Here is a 17,221-nt window from a genome sequence, read left to right as displayed (position 1 = left end):
GAGTAGACCAACAGAGAAGGTGGTTTGGTGGTAATATACCAACAGAGAAAGGGTTCCGGTAGTAATACAGTAGACCAACAGAGAAAGTGTTCCACTGGTACTACAGTAGACCACCGGAGAAAGGGTTCCGGTGGTAATACAGTACACCAACAGAGAATGGGTTCTGGTGTAATAGACCAACAGAGAAAGGGTTCCTTTGGTAATACAGTAGACCAACAGAGAATGGGTTCTGGTGTAATAGACCAACAGAGAAAGGGTTCCGGTGGTAATACAGTAGACCAACAGAGAATTTGTTCGGGTGATAATACAGTAGACCAACAGAGAAAGGGTTCCTATGGTAATACAGTAGACCAACAGAGAAAGGGATTTAGTGGTAATACAGTAAACCAACAGAGAAAGAGTTATGCTGGTAATACAGTAGCCCAAAAGAGAAAGGGTTCCAGTGGTAATAGACCAACAGAGAAAGGGTTCCGGTATTAATACAGTAGACCAACAGATAAGGTGGTATGGCGGTTAAACAGTAGACCAACAGAGAAATGGTTCCTCTGGTAATACAGTAACCAACAGAGAAAGGGTTCTGGTGGTAATAGACCAACAGAGAAAGGGTTCCGGTGGTATTACAGCAGACCAACAGAGAATGGGTTCCGGTGATAGTACAGTAGACCAAGAGAGAATGGGTTCCGTTGGTAATACAGTAGACCAACATAGAAATGGTTCCGGTGGTAATTCAGTAAACATACAGAGAAAGGGTTCTGGTGGTTATAGACCAACAGAGAAAGGGTTCCGCTGGTAATACAGTAGACCAACAGAGGAAGGGTCCGTTGGTAGTAGACCAACAGAGAAATGGTTCCGGTGGTAATACAGTAGACCAACAGAGATAGGGTTCCTCCTGTAAAACAGTAGACCAACAGAGAAAGGGTTCCTGTGGTAATACTGTAGCTCAACAGAGAAAGGGTTCCGTTGGTAATAGACCAACAGTGAAAGGGTTCCGGTGGTCATTCAGTAGACCAACAGAGAATGGGTTCTGTTGGTAATACAGTAGCCCGACAGAGAAAGGGTTCCGGTGGTAATAGACCAACAAATGAAGGGTTCCGGTGGTAATTCCCTAAACCAACAGAGAACTGGTTCTGGTGTAATAGACCAACAGAGAAAGGGTTCCGGTGGTAATACAGTAGAACAACAAGGAATGGGTTCTGGTGTAATAGACCAACAGAGAAAGGGTTCCGGTGGTAATACAGTAGACCAACAGAGAATGGGTTCGGGGGATAATACAGTAGACCAACAGAGATAGGGTTCCTATGGTAATACAGTAGACCAACAGAAAAAGGGATTTGGTGGTAATACAGTAAACCAACAGAGAAAGAGTTATGCTGGTAATACAGTAGCCCAAAAGAGAAAGGGTTCCAGTGGTAATAGACCAACAGAGAAAGGGTTCCGGTGGTAATACAGTAGACCAACAGATAAGGTGGTATGGCGGTTAAACAGTAGACCAACAGAGAATGGGTTCTGTTGGTAATACAGTAAACAAACAGAGAAAGGGTTCCGATGGTAATAGACCAACAGGGAAAGGGTTCTGATGGTAATAGACCAACAGAGAAAGGGTTCCGGTGGTAATTCAGTAGACCAACAGAGAATGGGTTCTGTTGGTAATACAGTAGCCCAACAGGGAAAGGGTTCCGGTGGTAACACAGTAAACAAACAGAGAAAGGGTTCCGGTGATAATAGACCAACAAATGAAGGGTTCCGGTGGTAATTACCTAGACCAACAGAGAAATGGTTCTGGTGGTAATAGACTAACAGAGAAAGTGTTCTTGTGGTAGTACAGTAGACCATCAGAGAAATGGTTCCGGTGGCAATAGACCAACAGAGAAAGGGTTCCGGTGGCAATAGACCAACAGAGAAAGGGTTCCGGTGGCAATAGACCAACAGAGACCAACAGATACTGTAGCCTGTTGTTGTAGCCACATATTTTCTACCAGACGTTTTCACGAGCCTCATACTTTTCATTTAATTTGATTATACAACGTAATCACCGATGGTTTAGTTGATGGGTTGTGTGGTCTGCATAATGATAAATGAGATTTCCCAAATTAACAGCGACCTGAAATAATCTGTTACGATAAGTGTATCATTATGAACTGGCACTGAATATTAGATTAGTCTTTTTGTTCCTCTACAGCAGTTTCAGGTCAAGACCTATTCTTACCATATCTATAAAGTACATCTTAATGTCCTCGACTTTCTTCCCCTCCACCCTCCCCCTCCCCTCCTCTGACCTGTAGCCCTGCAGGTAGTTCTGTCAGCAGGCAGAGACTGTCTGGTGGCGGGGGACTCGTGCTCCAGCGACGAGACCTGCAGCCCACGTCTGCGGACCCTGCGTCAGTGTGTAGCGGGCAATGGTAGCATGAAGCTGGGCCCCGGGGCCCGGAGCCAGTGCGCCAACGCCGTGTCGGCCCTGCTCTCCAGCCCCCTGCACGGTTGCCAGTGCAAGCGAGGCATGAAGAAGGAGAAGAACTGCCTCAGCATCTACTGGAGTCTCCATCAGTCTGTCATACACGGTGAGCAATTTAGCCAGGTGCTCAGTTATTTGTATTGGATGGGACAGCGGCCAAGTCCATTTATGTAACACAGGTTACAGATATAACTCTCTACCCAGAACATAATGTGGCTGATGCAGCTTAGTCATGATGCCTGGCAAACAGTCAGCTATCAGTCACTACACCTGGTGTCACTGTGGAACAATTGACTGAAGGTCCTTGGAGAGGGGTATTTTTTTCTGTATTAACCTGCACGAGAGCTAGTAAACGACTACAGGAAATTAATAATGTGTGAATTAGGCTTGGCCATTATCCAGAGTGTCATGCCTTCTATACCGCTATACCGGGATATTCAGTAATACCAGCCCTGTTTTCAAACCCCATTAATACTCTGTAATCCGAAGGCTAGCAATGCCAACAACTACATGTAAAATCCCATAGAGAATGCTAACTAAATGTTAATGCGCACATTGGGAATATTTTGTACAGTTTCTGACCTAAACTATACAAGTAACTCAAAAATGCGACCCACAGTTTGCTGCACGCACCAAATAATTATTAGCCTGCAAGGCTCTTGATCTAGGAGGGGATTCTCTCCTGTTGGAAGAAGCTAACCACTTAGCTAGATAGCTAACTAGTTACTAAATTAGCAAGCCAAATGCACAACTGAAGAGCATTTAGCACATTTTAGACAGTTAACTTAATAGTTCTACGATATCCAGCTGGCAAACATTTAGTAGGGAATTCCATACTTTAATTAGATCACCTGGTGCATGCTGTACAACAGTGAGTGACTCACAAGGCTCCGGTCTCTAGTCTCAACCCCACGTGACTGGGGACTACCGTAAGCTTCATAATAATGACTGGTGAAATTAAGAACACAATGTTCTCTCTCTCCTATTGCACAAGTTGACTGCAGGTATTTATTTAAAAAAGTAGCTACAAATATTCAAATGTCCCCCCAAAAATTCTAATAAATAGTTTCAATGGTATTGATGGTATTGAAAAACCATCCCATGGCTTATTCCAAATACCCCGGTATACGGTATATACGGTATACCAACCAATCCTAGTGTGAATCCTGTTCATTAGCTCCAAAGGGATAATGTGTCATTACCGTGTCATGCAATGTGTCATTCCATATACTCTCAGGACTCAACCTGGTAGAGAGTTACCCTTATGAAGCCATGGAGAGAGACTACGACTACGTTCGTCTGGCCTCCATCACGGCTGGTAAGTACAGTGACCTCGGTTCGTTTTGATCTTACCTCAACCTTTTCACCATGAACCAAAGGATTAATGTTGAAAAGAACCCGTCTTGTATCGTTTAGGTCCCCTGGAAGGCAGCCTTAGGCATAGAATAGTCCACATTGTGTCCTGGAGGCATAGTTAAAAATGAAAGCATTTTCCAAGAGTCTGAACACAATTAGCAATATTACAAATTATATGTTTGTTTCAAAGACCCTCATTTACATCTGATTCATCATTTCATTTTGAAGAAGATATGTACAGAAGAACAATGAACCAGACCAATAGAGGAACTAGATTAGAAATTATTCATACCCCTTCACTTTTCCACATTTTGTTGTGTTACAGTCTGAATTGAAATTAGATTACATAATGACAAAGTGAAAACATGTTTTTAGAAATGATTGCAAATTTATTGAGAATGAAATACTGAAATATTACATTTACAGACGGTACCAGTCAAAAGTTTGGACACACCTATTCATTCCGGGGTTTTTCTTTATTTTTTACAATTTTCTACATTGCAGAATAATAGTGAAGACATCAAAACTATGAAACAACACATATGGAATAATGTAGTAACCAAAAAAGTGTTAAACAAATCAAAATCTATTTTATATTTGAGATTCTTCAAAGTAGCCACCCTTTGCCCTTTACCTTGGCATTCTCTCGACCAGCTTCATGAGGTTGTCACCTGGAATGTATTTAAATTAAACAGGTGTGCCTGTTAAAATTTCATTTGTGGAATTTCTTTCCTTCTTAATGTGTTTGAGCCAATCAGTTGTGTTGTGACAAAGTACTGGTGGTATACAGAAGATAGCCCTATTTGGTAAAAGACCAAGTCCATATTATGTTTTGCTCCCCTGAGGTAGAGTACCTAATGATAAGCTGTAGACCTCACTATCTACCTAGAGAGTTTTCATCTGTATTTTTTGTAGCTGTATAATTACAACCACAGACATCGGTCTGTGGCTGGAACTAAAACCGTGCTCAATGAGCTGTATAAGGCCATAAGCAAACAGGAAAACGCTTATCCAGAGGGGGAGCTCCTAGTGGCCGGGGACTTTAATGCAGGGAAACTTAAATCAGTTTTACCTGATTTCTATCAGCATGTTAAATGTGCAACCAGCGGGAAAAAGTTCTAGACCACCTTTACTACACACACAGAGATGCGTACAAAGCTCTCCCTCTCCCTCCATTTGGCAAATCTGACCATAATTCTATCCTCCTGATTCCTGCTTACAAGCCAAAATTAAAGCAGGAAGCACCAGTGACTCGGTCTATAAAAAAAGTGGTCAGATGAAGCAGATGCTAAACTACAGGACTGTTTTGCTATCACAGACTGGAACATGTCCCGGGATTCTTCCGATGGCATTGAGGAGTACACCACATCAGTCACTGGCTTTATCAATAAGTGCATCGAGGATGTTGTCCCCACTGTGACTGTATGTACATACCCCAACCAGAAGCCATGGATTACAGGCAACATTCCAACTGAGCTAAAGGGTAGAGCTGCCGCTTTCAAGGAGCGGGACTCTAACCCGGAAGCTGATAAGACATCCCGCTATGCCCTCCAACAAACCATCAAACAGGCAAAGAGTCAATACAGGACTAAGATCGAATCGTACTACACCGGTTCCGATGCTCGTCAGATATGGCAGGGTTTGCAAACTATTACAGACTACAAAGGGGAGCACAGCCGAGAGCTGCCCAGAGACACGAATCTACCAGACGAGCTAAATCACTTCTATGCTCGCTTCGTTGGCAAGTAACACTGAAACATGCATGAGAGCATCAGCTGTTCCAAAAGTCTGTGTGATCAGGCTCTCCACAGCTGATGTGAATAAAACCTTCAAACAGATTAACATTGATAAGGCCGCAGGGCCAGACGGATTACCAGGACGTGTACTTCGAGCATGCACTGACCAATTGGCAAGTGTCTTCACTGACATTTTCAACCTCTCCCTATCCAAGTCTGTAATACCAACATGTTTCAAGCATACTACCATAGTCCCTGTGCCCAAGAACACCAAGGTAACCTGCCTAAATGACTACCGACCCGTAGCGCCCACGTCTGTAGCCATGAAATGCTTTGAAAGGCTGGTCATGGCTCACATCAACACCATTATCCCAGAAACCCTAGACCCACTCCAATTTGCATACCGCACGAACAGATTCACAGATGATGCAATCTCTATTGCACTCCACACTGCCCTTTCACACCTGGACAAAAGGAACACCTATGTAAGAATGCTATTCATTGACTACAGATCAGAGTTCAACACCATAGTTCCCTCAAAGCTCATCACTAAGCTAAGGACCCTGGGATGAAACACCTCCCTCTGAAACTGGATTCTGGACTTCCGGACGGGCTGCCCCCAGGTGGTAAGGGTAGGTAACAACACATCCGCCATGCTGATCCTCAACACGGGGGCCCCTCAGGTGTGCGAGCTCAGGCCCCTCCTGTACTCCCTGTTCAACCATGACTGCACGGCCAGGCACGACTCCAACACGATCATTAAGTTTGCCGATGACACAACAGTGGTAGGCCTGATCACCGACAACGATGAGACAGCCTATAGGGAGGAGGTCAGAGACCTGACCATGTGGTGCAAAGATAACAACCTCTCCCTCAACGTGATCAAGACAAAGAAGATGATTGTGGACTACAGGAAAAGGAGGACCAAGCATGACCCCATTCTCATCGACGGGGCTGTAGTGGAGCAGGTTGAGAGCTTCAAGTTCCTTGGCGTCCACATCACCAACCAACTAAACTGGTCCAAGCACACCAAGACAGTCGTGAAGAGGGCACGACAAAGCCTGTCCCAGAGCACCAAGTCCAGGTCCAAGAAGCTCCTAAATAGCTTCTACCCCCAAGCCATAAGACTCCTGAACAGCTAATCAAATGGCTACCCAGACTATTTGCATTGCACAATCCCCCCCCCCTTCTCCTGGATCGCTGCTGCTACTCTCTGTTATTATCTATCCATAGTCACTTTAATATCTCTACCTACCTGTCACGTTCCTGACCTGTTTTCTGTTGTTTTGTATGTGTTAGTCGGTCAGGGCGTGAGTGTGGGTGGGCATTTCTATGTTATGTGTTTCTATGTTGGTAAATGGGTGACCTGATATGGTTCTCAATTAGAGGCAGGTGGTTTTCATCTCCTCTGATTGAGAACCATATTAAGGTAGGTGGTTTCACATTGTTTGTTTGTGGGTGATTGTCGCTGTGTCTGTGTTTATTTGCACCACACAGTACTGTCTCGTCTCGTTCGTTCCTGTTCATGCGTGCTTCGTTATATGTAGTTTGCATGTTCAGGTTAGTCTACGTTGTTTGTTTGTTATTTTGTAAATATTCAAGTATAGTTCGTGTCAGTGTTCGTCGTGTCTAATAAATTCATTCATGTCTACATACCTCGCTGCACATTGGTCATCTGATCCCTCTCTCCTCTCCTCGTCTGAGGAGGAGGACGACGTAGAATGTCGTTACACTACCTACCTACATGTACATATTACCTCAATTACCTCGACACCGCGGTGCCCCCGCACATTGACATTGACTCAGTACCGGTACCCCCTGTATGTAGCTCTGCTATTGTTATTTACTGCTGCTCTTTAATTATTTGTTATTCTTATCTCTTACTATTTTTGTTTTTGGTATTTTCTAAAAACTGCATTGTTGGTTATTAAGGGCTTGTAAGTAAACATTTCACTGTCTACACCTGTTGTATTGGGCGCATGTGACAAATACATTTTGATTTGATTTGATGTCAAGAACAGCTCAAATAAGCAAAGACAAATGACAGTCCATCATTACTTTAAGACATGAAGGTCAGTCAATCCGGAAAATGTCAATAACTTTGAAAGTTTCTTCAAGTGCAGTCGCAAACACCATCAAGCACGATGATGAAACTGGCTCTCATGAGGGTTGCCACAGGAAAGGAAGACCCAGAGTTACCTCTGCTGCAGAGGATAAATTCATTAGAGTTACCAGCCTCAGATTGCAGACCAAATAAATGCTTCAAAGTAACAGACATCTCAACATCAACTGCGTGAATCAGGCCTTCATGGTCGCGTTGCTGCAAAGAAACCACTACTAAAGCACACCAATAAGAAGAAGAGACTTGTTTGGGCCAAGAAACACGAGCAATGGACATTAGACGGGTGTAAATCTGTCATTTGGTTTGATGAGTCCAAATTTGAGATTTTTGGTTCCAACTGCCATGTCTTTGTGAGACGCAGAGTAGGTGAACGGATGATCTCCGCATGTGTGGTTCCCACTGTGAAGCATGGAGGAGGAAGTGTGACACTGTCTATGATTTATTTAGAATTCAAGGCACACTTAACCAGCATGGCTACCACAGCCTTCTGCAGCGATACTCCATCCTACCTGGTTTGCGCTTAGTAGGACTATCAATTGTTTTTCAACAGGACAATGACCTAACACATCTCCAGGCTGTGTAAGAGCTATTTGACCAAGGAGAGTGATGGAGTGCTGCATCAGATGACCTGTCCTCCCCAATCACCCGACCTCAACCCAATTGAGATGGTTTGGGATGAGTTGGACCGCAGAGTGAATGTCACATCCTGACCTTAGTTCCGTTTTTGTGTATCTATTTTAGTTTGGTCAGGGCGTGAGTTAGGGTGGGCAGTCTATGTTCTTTTTTCTAGGTTGTTGTTTTTCTATGTGTTTGGCCTGGTGTGGTTCCTAATCAGAAGCAGCTGTTTATCGTTGTCTCTGATTGGGAGCCATATTTAGGTAGCCTGTTTTCCATTGTGTGTTGTGGGTGATTGTTTCCTGTGTTAGTGTTTGTTTCACATTTCAGGACTGTTTCAGTTTTCGTTATCATTCACTTTGTTATTTTTGTATTTTGTCGTGTTCAGTTTTATTAAACTATCATGGACACTTAGCACGCTGCGTATTGGTCCGATTCTTCATACTCCTCGTCTGAAGAGGAGGAAAATCGTTACAGTGAAGGAAAAGCAGCCAACATGAAACGTGTGCGCTGGGAGTCGGGAAGCAAGATCAGGGAGTGAATAATTTAATAAATAAATGAAACAAAATACAAAACAAGAAACACGAACAACACACAGACAGGAAACTGAAAGAGAAACAATAACAACTGGCGAAGGAACCAAAGGGAGTGACATATTTATTTATTTATTTATTTATTTTACCGTTATTTTACCAGGTAAGTTGACTGAGAACACGTTCTCATTTGCAGCAACGACCTGGGGAATAGTTACAGGGGAGAGGAGGGGGATGAATGAGCCAATTGTAAACTGGGGATTATTAGGTGACCGTGATGGTTGAGGGCAACATATATAGGGAAGGTAATCAGGCACGTGCTGGTGTGCGCAATGATGGTGACAGGTGTGCGTCATAACAAGCAGCCTGTTGACCTAGAGGCCAGAGAGGGAGTATACGTGACACAACAAGTGCTCAGTGTATGTGGGAACTCATTCAAGACTGTTGGAAAAGCATTCCAGGTGAAGCTGGTTGAAAGAATGCCAAGAGTGTGCAAAGCTGTCATCAAGGCAAAGGGTGCCTTCTTTGAAGAATCTCAAATATAAAATCGATTTTGATTTGTTGAACACTTTTTTGGTTACTACATGATTCCATATGTAATATTTCATAGTGTTGACGTCTTTACTATTTTTCTGTAATGTAAAAAACAGTAAAAATTCTAGAAAAACCCTTGAAGGAGTAGGTGTGTCCAAACTTTTGACTGGTTCTGTAAGTAAATGCACCTTTGGCAGCGATTACAGCTGTGAGGCTTTCTGGGTAGGTCTTTAAGAACTTTTCACATCTTGATTGTGTAACATTTGCCCAGTATTCTTTTCAAAATACTTCAAGCTCTGTCAAATTGGTTGTTGATCATTGCTAGACAACGATTTTCAGGACCTGCCGTAGATTTAAATCAAAACTGTAACTCGGCCACTCAAACATTCACTGTGTTCTTGAGATGAGGTAGTCATTCAAAAATCATGTTAACCACTATTATTTCACACAGAGTGAGTCCATGCATCTTATTATGTGACTTGGTAAGCACATTTTTACTCCTGAACTTATTTAGAAATACCATAACGAAGGTGTCAAATACTTATTGACTCAAGACATTTCAGCGTTTAATTTTTAATTGATTTGTAAAAAATGAATAAAAACATGATTCCACTTTGACATTATAGGGTATTGTGTGTCGGCCAGTGACCCAAAAAATCTAAATTTAATCAATTTTAAGTTCACGCGGTATCACAACAAAATGTGGAAAAATTTCTGAAGGCACTGTATCACTGATAGGTGATATACCATTTACCCAAAAAGTATTTCTCTGTCTTTCTCTTGTTATTGTATGGTTCTCTGATCCCTCCTTCCCCTTCCGCCAATAGACTCCGAGGCTGGCATGGTGACGGTGAACCGCTGCCTGGATGCAGCCAAGGCGTGTAATGTCGACGACCTGTGCCAGAAGCTCCGCACAGAGTACGTATCTGCCTGCATCAAGCCCTCAGCAAAGTCTGGCCTCTGCAACAAGGCCAAGTGCAGCAAGGCCTTACGCCGGTTCTTTGATCGCATCCCTCCAGACTACACGCATGAGCTACTCTTCTGCCCCTGCACGGACACGGCGTGCGCAGAGCGACGCAGGCAGACCATAGTTCCCGGCTGCTCCTTCGAGGGCTCGGAAAAACCCAGCTGCCTGACACAGATGCGTATTTGCAAGGCTGACTATGTGTGCAGGTGAGTGAGACGCTCCAATAACACAACGTACTGACTTATATCCTTTGGGACATAGAGCACAATGAGCTGCTACTGTACCACTTCTTTCTGTTCTTGGTCAAGTTGTGCCTCAGCTCGCTCCCAGAGAGGTAGATCTCTGCGAGCTCATCTATTCCAGTCTTGTACTCAGAGTGTAAGATGTTTAACAGTGCATCCCAAACATATCACTTTTAAAGAAAAACTGTAGTTGTTTGTATTATCTTGTGACCCACCAACTCAACCAAACAAAGACATTCTTTAGTCCTGACCCAGACAGTACCAGCTGTGACCAACCAGTGGGGCCATGACCCATTATTTGGGAACCACCCCTCTATCAACACACAAAACAGAACAAGCAAACCACTCAATCAACAAAATGGTTCAATATTCTACCCCCAAACCCCCTGGAGAGTGTGCTGCAATAACACATAAAATATTTAACACAGATAAAACATAAGATGGATTAGAGTTATCGCTCATTGCAATCGTTGGTCATGAACATTATTTTCACCACCCCTTTTACTGCTCTGGGGCTGAACTAATGATTCTGGCTTGTGGAATGAAACAAATCAAATAAACCAATGCCCCTCACTGCAGTTTGCCACATAGCCTTAAACATACGAGTGTTGTACCAAATCTATAGCACATGGAGATAGCGAAACCCTCTCTTCCTCCAGTGAAAACCATTCAATTAAACATGCTATCTTTACGGTATGCCATCATTGTAATTGGTGTCCGGCCCTTTCTCACTGCTAAACAGTGCTAGTTGTATTGGCTCTGTATAGGTCCCGCCTGGCTCAGTTCCAGTACGACTGCCAACCAGCCGAGTCATCTGCCAACGGTTGCAAGCAGGGGAACTATGGAGCCTGTCTACTCGCCTACACAGGCCTGATAGGTGGGTACAGAGATGGAGAGAGCGAATGTGAAACGGATGGGAGAAAGCCGAACATGTGGAGGAGAGGGTAAATCGATGAATAAAGAACAGGAGAAAGAGAAAATTAAGTGTTTAACATACAGAATGTGAGTGGAGAAAATGTAGCTAGCCTACAGTGTACTGAAATGGAGAAAACAGTTAGATACTGGGGAAATGAGGAGTGAGGGAAGGATAGAAAAGGTAAACTAATGAATAAAGAACAGGAGAAAGAGTGAAAGAGTGAAAGGAAATGATTACTTTGGAGGGGAAATGAAAGTTGCTATTTAAAGGAGCTACATGTAACAATTTAGCAATAATTCAGATTCCCTTGTGGTTTTCAAAGTATATCTTAGAAATAGCATAAATAGCTTATGCACTGCTTTCTGACCTTATCATAACCCAAATTACATCTGCTGCATGGGCGTAAGGTAATGTTATGTTGTTTATGTTTGCAACCTTACGAACGAGAACCAATCATGAAACAGGAAGATGCTGATGCATGTACCTACACGGAAACTATTTGCTATTTGCAGGTGGAAATGCTAGATGTACCTTCTTTAATACTGTAGGCCTATAATGAATGAGTATGAGTAGGATTTGAGTAGATCTTATTTGTGGAGGTTTAAAGCAGTACAGATGTAGGATCTTAATTTGAACCGTATTGTCGTAGAAAAACAATCCTGCAGCAACAGGATTTCAAAGTTTAGTCCATAACGTTGCTTGATCAGTGATTAGGCTATTAGCTTTGTTTTATGCACTCGCTCAAAGAACGTCCATTTCTTTTTCATGCTCTTCAAAAGAGCACAAAGCGACCTAATGCATTTCAAGAGCTTCCTATGGTGCCCTTCAGCACAAACAAACACTTGGCATTTTCATTCCTGGCCTGTATTTATTAAGCACTTGAAAACTTTCCACTCCATTTCAGAACTTGGGAGAGAAATGGCACAACAAACACTTCTAAACCTTTTCAAAGGAAGCACAAATTGAAGCATCTTTGACTTCATAAAAACAAGAAACAGATAACTGTCAAGAATTACCCTCAACACACTTGCATTTCTGCTAATTTCTTGAACAGTATTCCACCTTACATTGTGCGAGTGAACTGAATTGCAAATACTGTTCATAAATGTTTTAGTTTGTATAACATTGTAAAAACAGTCTTGTAACAATCGGTCTTTGGAGGGAATAAATATTTGATACTGAACTGAGCACACATTGTTTCTACAGGCAGCTCGATAACTCCCAACTATGTGGATAACTCCACGTCTAGCGTGGCCCCATGGTGCTCCTGCTCTGCCAGTGGGAACCAGAGAGAAGAGTGCTCCGACTTCCTGGAATACTTCACCGACAACGTCTGTCTCAGTGAGTGGCTCCCAATGGCTCCTAATCCATCAAGTCATCACTGAAAGCAGTCTCCAGTGACTTAGGCTGGAGGTTCCATAGGGCTCTGGTCAAAAGTAGTGCACTATATAGGGAGTAGGGTTTAATATGGGATGCAGCCTTAGTGTAGGGTTGTATTCACTAGGCATGAAATGAAGGAAAACAGCCCAAGGTACTATCTGAACTTTTGGAAATATTTTGAAACATTTTGCTACGGTGTTCCCAAACATGAACATGTTTGCAAGGTTTAGACTGGGGAAGAACAAGAGCAACATCATCTTGTATCTCAAAAAAGCGCTATTTCTATAAAGTATTGTTCCTTATGTTCTAATGGTACATGATATGGGGCGGTTTGGAGGAAGGTAGTGATCACTTACAGTTGAATAGCCATCGTGATTGTTAGTGTGAATGTGTGACATCTGCAGCATGTTTTAGAGGATAAAGCAGAACTCCATGAGTTCTGGGGATTTTGCCTGTCAGTGTTTTGTCATGTCTCATGTGCGGTAGCCTACACTCTTAGAAAAAAGCGTTCCAAATGGTTCCTCGGCTGTCCCCATAAGGAGAACCCTTTTTGGTCCCAGGTAGAACTGTTTTTGGATCGAGGTAGAACTATTTTGGGTTCCATGTAGAACCCTCTGGGGAAAGGGTTCTACATAGAACCAAAAGTGTTAGGTTCTAGATAGAAAAATAGGTGCTAACTATGTACTGGTAAATGTATTTACTATACTTGATTTAGATTTTTGCTTAGATGTATTTTCTCTCTGAGGAATGATTCATCCAACACTATGGTTTTCTATTACAATAATTGGTCTGCGCAACAATGCCTTTGGAATTATTCAACTTGTTTTTTTCTTGATGATGGAAATAAGGGACGATGTTACTCCTTGTTGAACCTAGCCTATTTTCATTGATGAATACCTGCTGTATCCTTGGTAATTACACCTGGGTGTTCACAGTGCCTTCCCTGAGTGAAAAGGAAATAGGTTATCCCTGTGATTCTAAAGTAATCACTTATTTCTGAATTCACCCTCTCCGTCTTAACGGCTTGTGCATTTATTCCTGTTTTAACAGTTGATGTAAATATTGGCATAGAAGACTCAACCTTAACCCATAATGGCACAGTAATAATTGCGTTATTACATGTAATAAGTGTAATATCACCTCACATGATGGGAGACAAGCTAGTTCCACCTTCTGATGGTTTACAGAGAGGGAAACAAGGATGAAAGACAATATGGTGCTTGTGCGATATGTTTATGATCCCTTATAGAAGATGTAGAGTGCTTTCAACCACATGAACCAGACTTTCAGCTTTATTTCAGGAGCATCATGCGTCAGCACCGTGACTCAGTACACACATTTCCCTGGGATTTTTTCTCTCTCACCCTAATGGTCTTCCATCTCTATTCCAATTTTGCTTATGCCCTTTCTATGTAGTGAATACTTAATTGTCCTTATTATTGACTTTGCTACAGTGTTTTTCATCTGACCTGTTTAAACAGACAGGGGCTATCTTCCTCCCGGAGAGCGCAAGGTAGATCTGGTTTCCACCTGATAGTATGGGCACAAAGTCTAAATTTGCTTTTTGGTCTTCATTTAAGGTTAGAGAGAGACATAAGGTTTGAAGCATGGATAAGGTTATGGTTAAGGTTAGGTTTAAAATGAAATTGTAGAAATAGGCAGGCTTTATGACTTTGTGGCTGTGGTAAACAGTGACGACCAGTAACTCTAAAGCCATCTCCTCTCCTCTCCTCTCCTCTCCTCTCCTCTCCTCTCCTCTCCTCTCCTCTCCTCTCCTCTCCTCTCCTCTCCTCTCCTCTCCTCTCCTTGGTGGCCTCTTCGTCTCCTCTCCTTGGTGGCCTCTCCTTTCCTCGCTTCGCCTCTCCTCTCTTCTCCTCATGACCTCCTCTCCTCAGTGGCCTCTCCTCTCCTTGGTGGCCTCTTCTCTCCATGACAAAAAAGGACACAGAGCGAGGTTCCAGTCTTGTTTGGCCAATGCCACTCGTCTGTGAGTTAATGAGAGGATGTGGAGAGGCAGGTGCAGTTGGGGAAACCTGAAGAGAATACTGAGTATTCGCCTTTTCTTCTCCACCGAGCAAATCCAAACTTGCCCGAGCCAAGCCGCTCAGGCAGAATGCAGAATGGGTCCTGACTGTGCAGTAACTGAATGTGGGCGTGATTGGAAATTGATGAAGACGTGTCAGGTCCATTTCGGGAGCCTTGAGTCAAATTGTCTCTTCTCAAACTGTGCCTGTTGTCATCTTGTTAAACAGGGAATGCCCTCCTGGCATTTGGGAGCGGGACAGATATGGCGCCCACTCCCAGTCTATCGGGACTGCTCAGCCCTGCCGCAGGCAGAGAGAATCATGCCACCACCCCTCTGCCTGCTACCGTGGAGACCACACGGAATGTTCCGGACCCAATTATACCAACACAGGTGTGGTGATTGTTTCATCAGGGTCAGAGCTAGAATGGGAGAAAATAGATACTTGTTCAGTTGTTTGTACAGTATAAAAAAAAGAAGATTTGCCAAGAGTTGAAACCTTTGCCAGTTAAGTTCAGGGAGGTTACAGTTGCATATTTATAGTACTCCCACCCGATCACCTTTAACCTTTGAAATTTGAATCAGAATGATGTCTTAGATTTGGCCCTCGACAGTGAATAATACATCCCTAGTTTTGTTCTGTTCTGTTTCAGGCTAACCATGTGGGCTTCAATGTTTTTTGGTCAACATTGATTTCTCTTTCTCACCCTTAGGCCAGCGGAAATGACCGACTGTGGGGAGATTCTACCCTCCCATTGGATGGGCTCCCAAACTCTGCCCCCGCACTTGGCCTTCTGGCTCCAACGGCCTTTACCGGCCTTGTGCTCCTACCTTTGCTCTTATATGGACACTAAAGGAGGAAGCACTGCCAAGGACCACCCATAGAGCAGATGGGATGATTTGTTGACAAATTCTAGAGAAATTTGACTCTTTGGCCAATAGGCTTCTCCTCCTCCGAAACATGTACAGCATAGTCGTTTTTATATTTTTGTGTCTTAGTGGTTCAACTGCATCTGCGAGCCCTTTAAGTGTACAGAGAGGGACTGAGACAGATTGAAACCAATCTGTACACTGTACATTGTTATCGCTTCAAGTCAAGATAAAAGTACTTTTTATGTGGACTAACCTACCATCCAGCTATCCAAGCACATCCATTGTTTTCAAGAGTGAATTTAAAAAGCACCATTGGAAACTACGCAGTTATTCTTTAAGATCTATATATAAATGGAAAGCTCTTACCTAAAATGTTGTCAATGAACAGCGAACTTTGTCTTTATTTGGTACTCAACTGCACAAACTGATTGGAAAAGACCCTTGAGGATATAAGTGCTTTAATACCGTTCGCTTTGACTTGACTGAAGGAGGAACATTATTTCTAATCAATACTGGAATGGTAGAGATGGACAATGGAGCTATGGCTTATTCAGCCATTCTGGACAAATTCCCTGACTCAGATCATTCCGAGTGCTGTCGGCTGCAAGAGATGTGGACACCTCAGAATACCTGGACCTAATGATTATCATGCCCGCAGTGAAGATTGGGCTCTTTGTCTACTGCCAGTTCATTTGTTCTCGCTAATGATTAGCTAAGTGTTCATTATAAAACACTTTCTTCTCCTTTGTTGAAATGAAGTTATGAGTAAACAGATTCTCTTTATGTGTACAGTACCATTGTTCTGCGTTTGTGTGGAAGCACTGCCCTCTGTTCCTCATTGTGTAGATGGACATTGTTTTAAAGGGTGTCGGAATCGGTGTGCCATATAGGAAGAAGGACTTGTGTCTCAACATTTCGGGCAAAATTTGACCCTTTTCACACTACTGAGCCTAGCCAAGAGAAGCCGAGCTGTACTGTGCTGGCCTCTTAACGCAGCCACCATAGTTGCTGAAACCATGCTGGAATGCACAATGTGAAAAGAAAATGCCAGAGCCAATAGCAGAGTACAGTTTGGGTCAGCACAATAGTGTGAAACATGGTATATGTTACCTGTTCATAATAAAAGATGGTCATGAATGATGTTATCGGGAGGACGGAAATTTTCCAATGTCATAGGAATCATTTGAATTGCTGCCAATAAAAGCTGTCAGAAAATCCAATGCTTCTCTCTTTCCTAATATACAGTAAATGTCCTGTTCAGTGATTGGACAATAAACATCCTTATCAGTTCTTCAAAAAAGCAATTAGATTATAACATTTCAAGCAGATTTCTATCCCATAGAGCTTTTGCTGAGTACAGTAATATGTGTATTTGTTTATGTTTGTTCGAATATTAATTGGACCATAGGGGTATGGGTTGGACGCAATTAACGGCTTGATTAATTAAAGTTGAAAAGTTGAGGCTTATCAGG

At 42.9% G+C, this 17,221-nt stretch overlaps 1 protein-coding gene across 1 annotated transcript in view; it reads left to right on the top strand.

Moving 5' to 3' along the window:
- Positions 1-16,969, top strand: part of LOC139574529 (GDNF family receptor alpha-4-like) — a 142,610-nt gene extending 125,641 nt beyond the window's left edge. The window contains exons 2-8 of the mRNA XM_071399201.1: positions 2,283-2,558; positions 3,690-3,770; positions 10,176-10,521; positions 11,325-11,434; positions 12,680-12,814; positions 15,106-15,269; positions 15,590-16,969. Of these exons, the coding sequence (XP_071255302.1) occupies positions 2,283-2,558; positions 3,690-3,770; positions 10,176-10,521; positions 11,325-11,434; positions 12,680-12,814; positions 15,106-15,269; positions 15,590-15,730 (1,253 nt within the window). The 3' untranslated portion in view covers positions 15,731-16,969. The remainder of the gene's footprint in view (positions 1-2,282; positions 2,559-3,689; positions 3,771-10,175; positions 10,522-11,324; positions 11,435-12,679; positions 12,815-15,105; positions 15,270-15,589) is intronic.
- The last annotated feature ends 252 nt before the right edge of the window (positions 16,970-17,221 follow it).

Source organism: Salvelinus alpinus, chromosome 4 (genome assembly GCF_045679555.1).
Source record: "Salvelinus alpinus chromosome 4, SLU_Salpinus.1, whole genome shotgun sequence".
NCBI classification, from domain to species: domain Eukaryota; kingdom Metazoa; phylum Chordata; class Actinopteri; order Salmoniformes; family Salmonidae; genus Salvelinus; species Salvelinus alpinus.
Note: the sequence above shows the minus strand (reverse complement) of the source record. Positions and strands in the feature narration are given on the sequence as shown.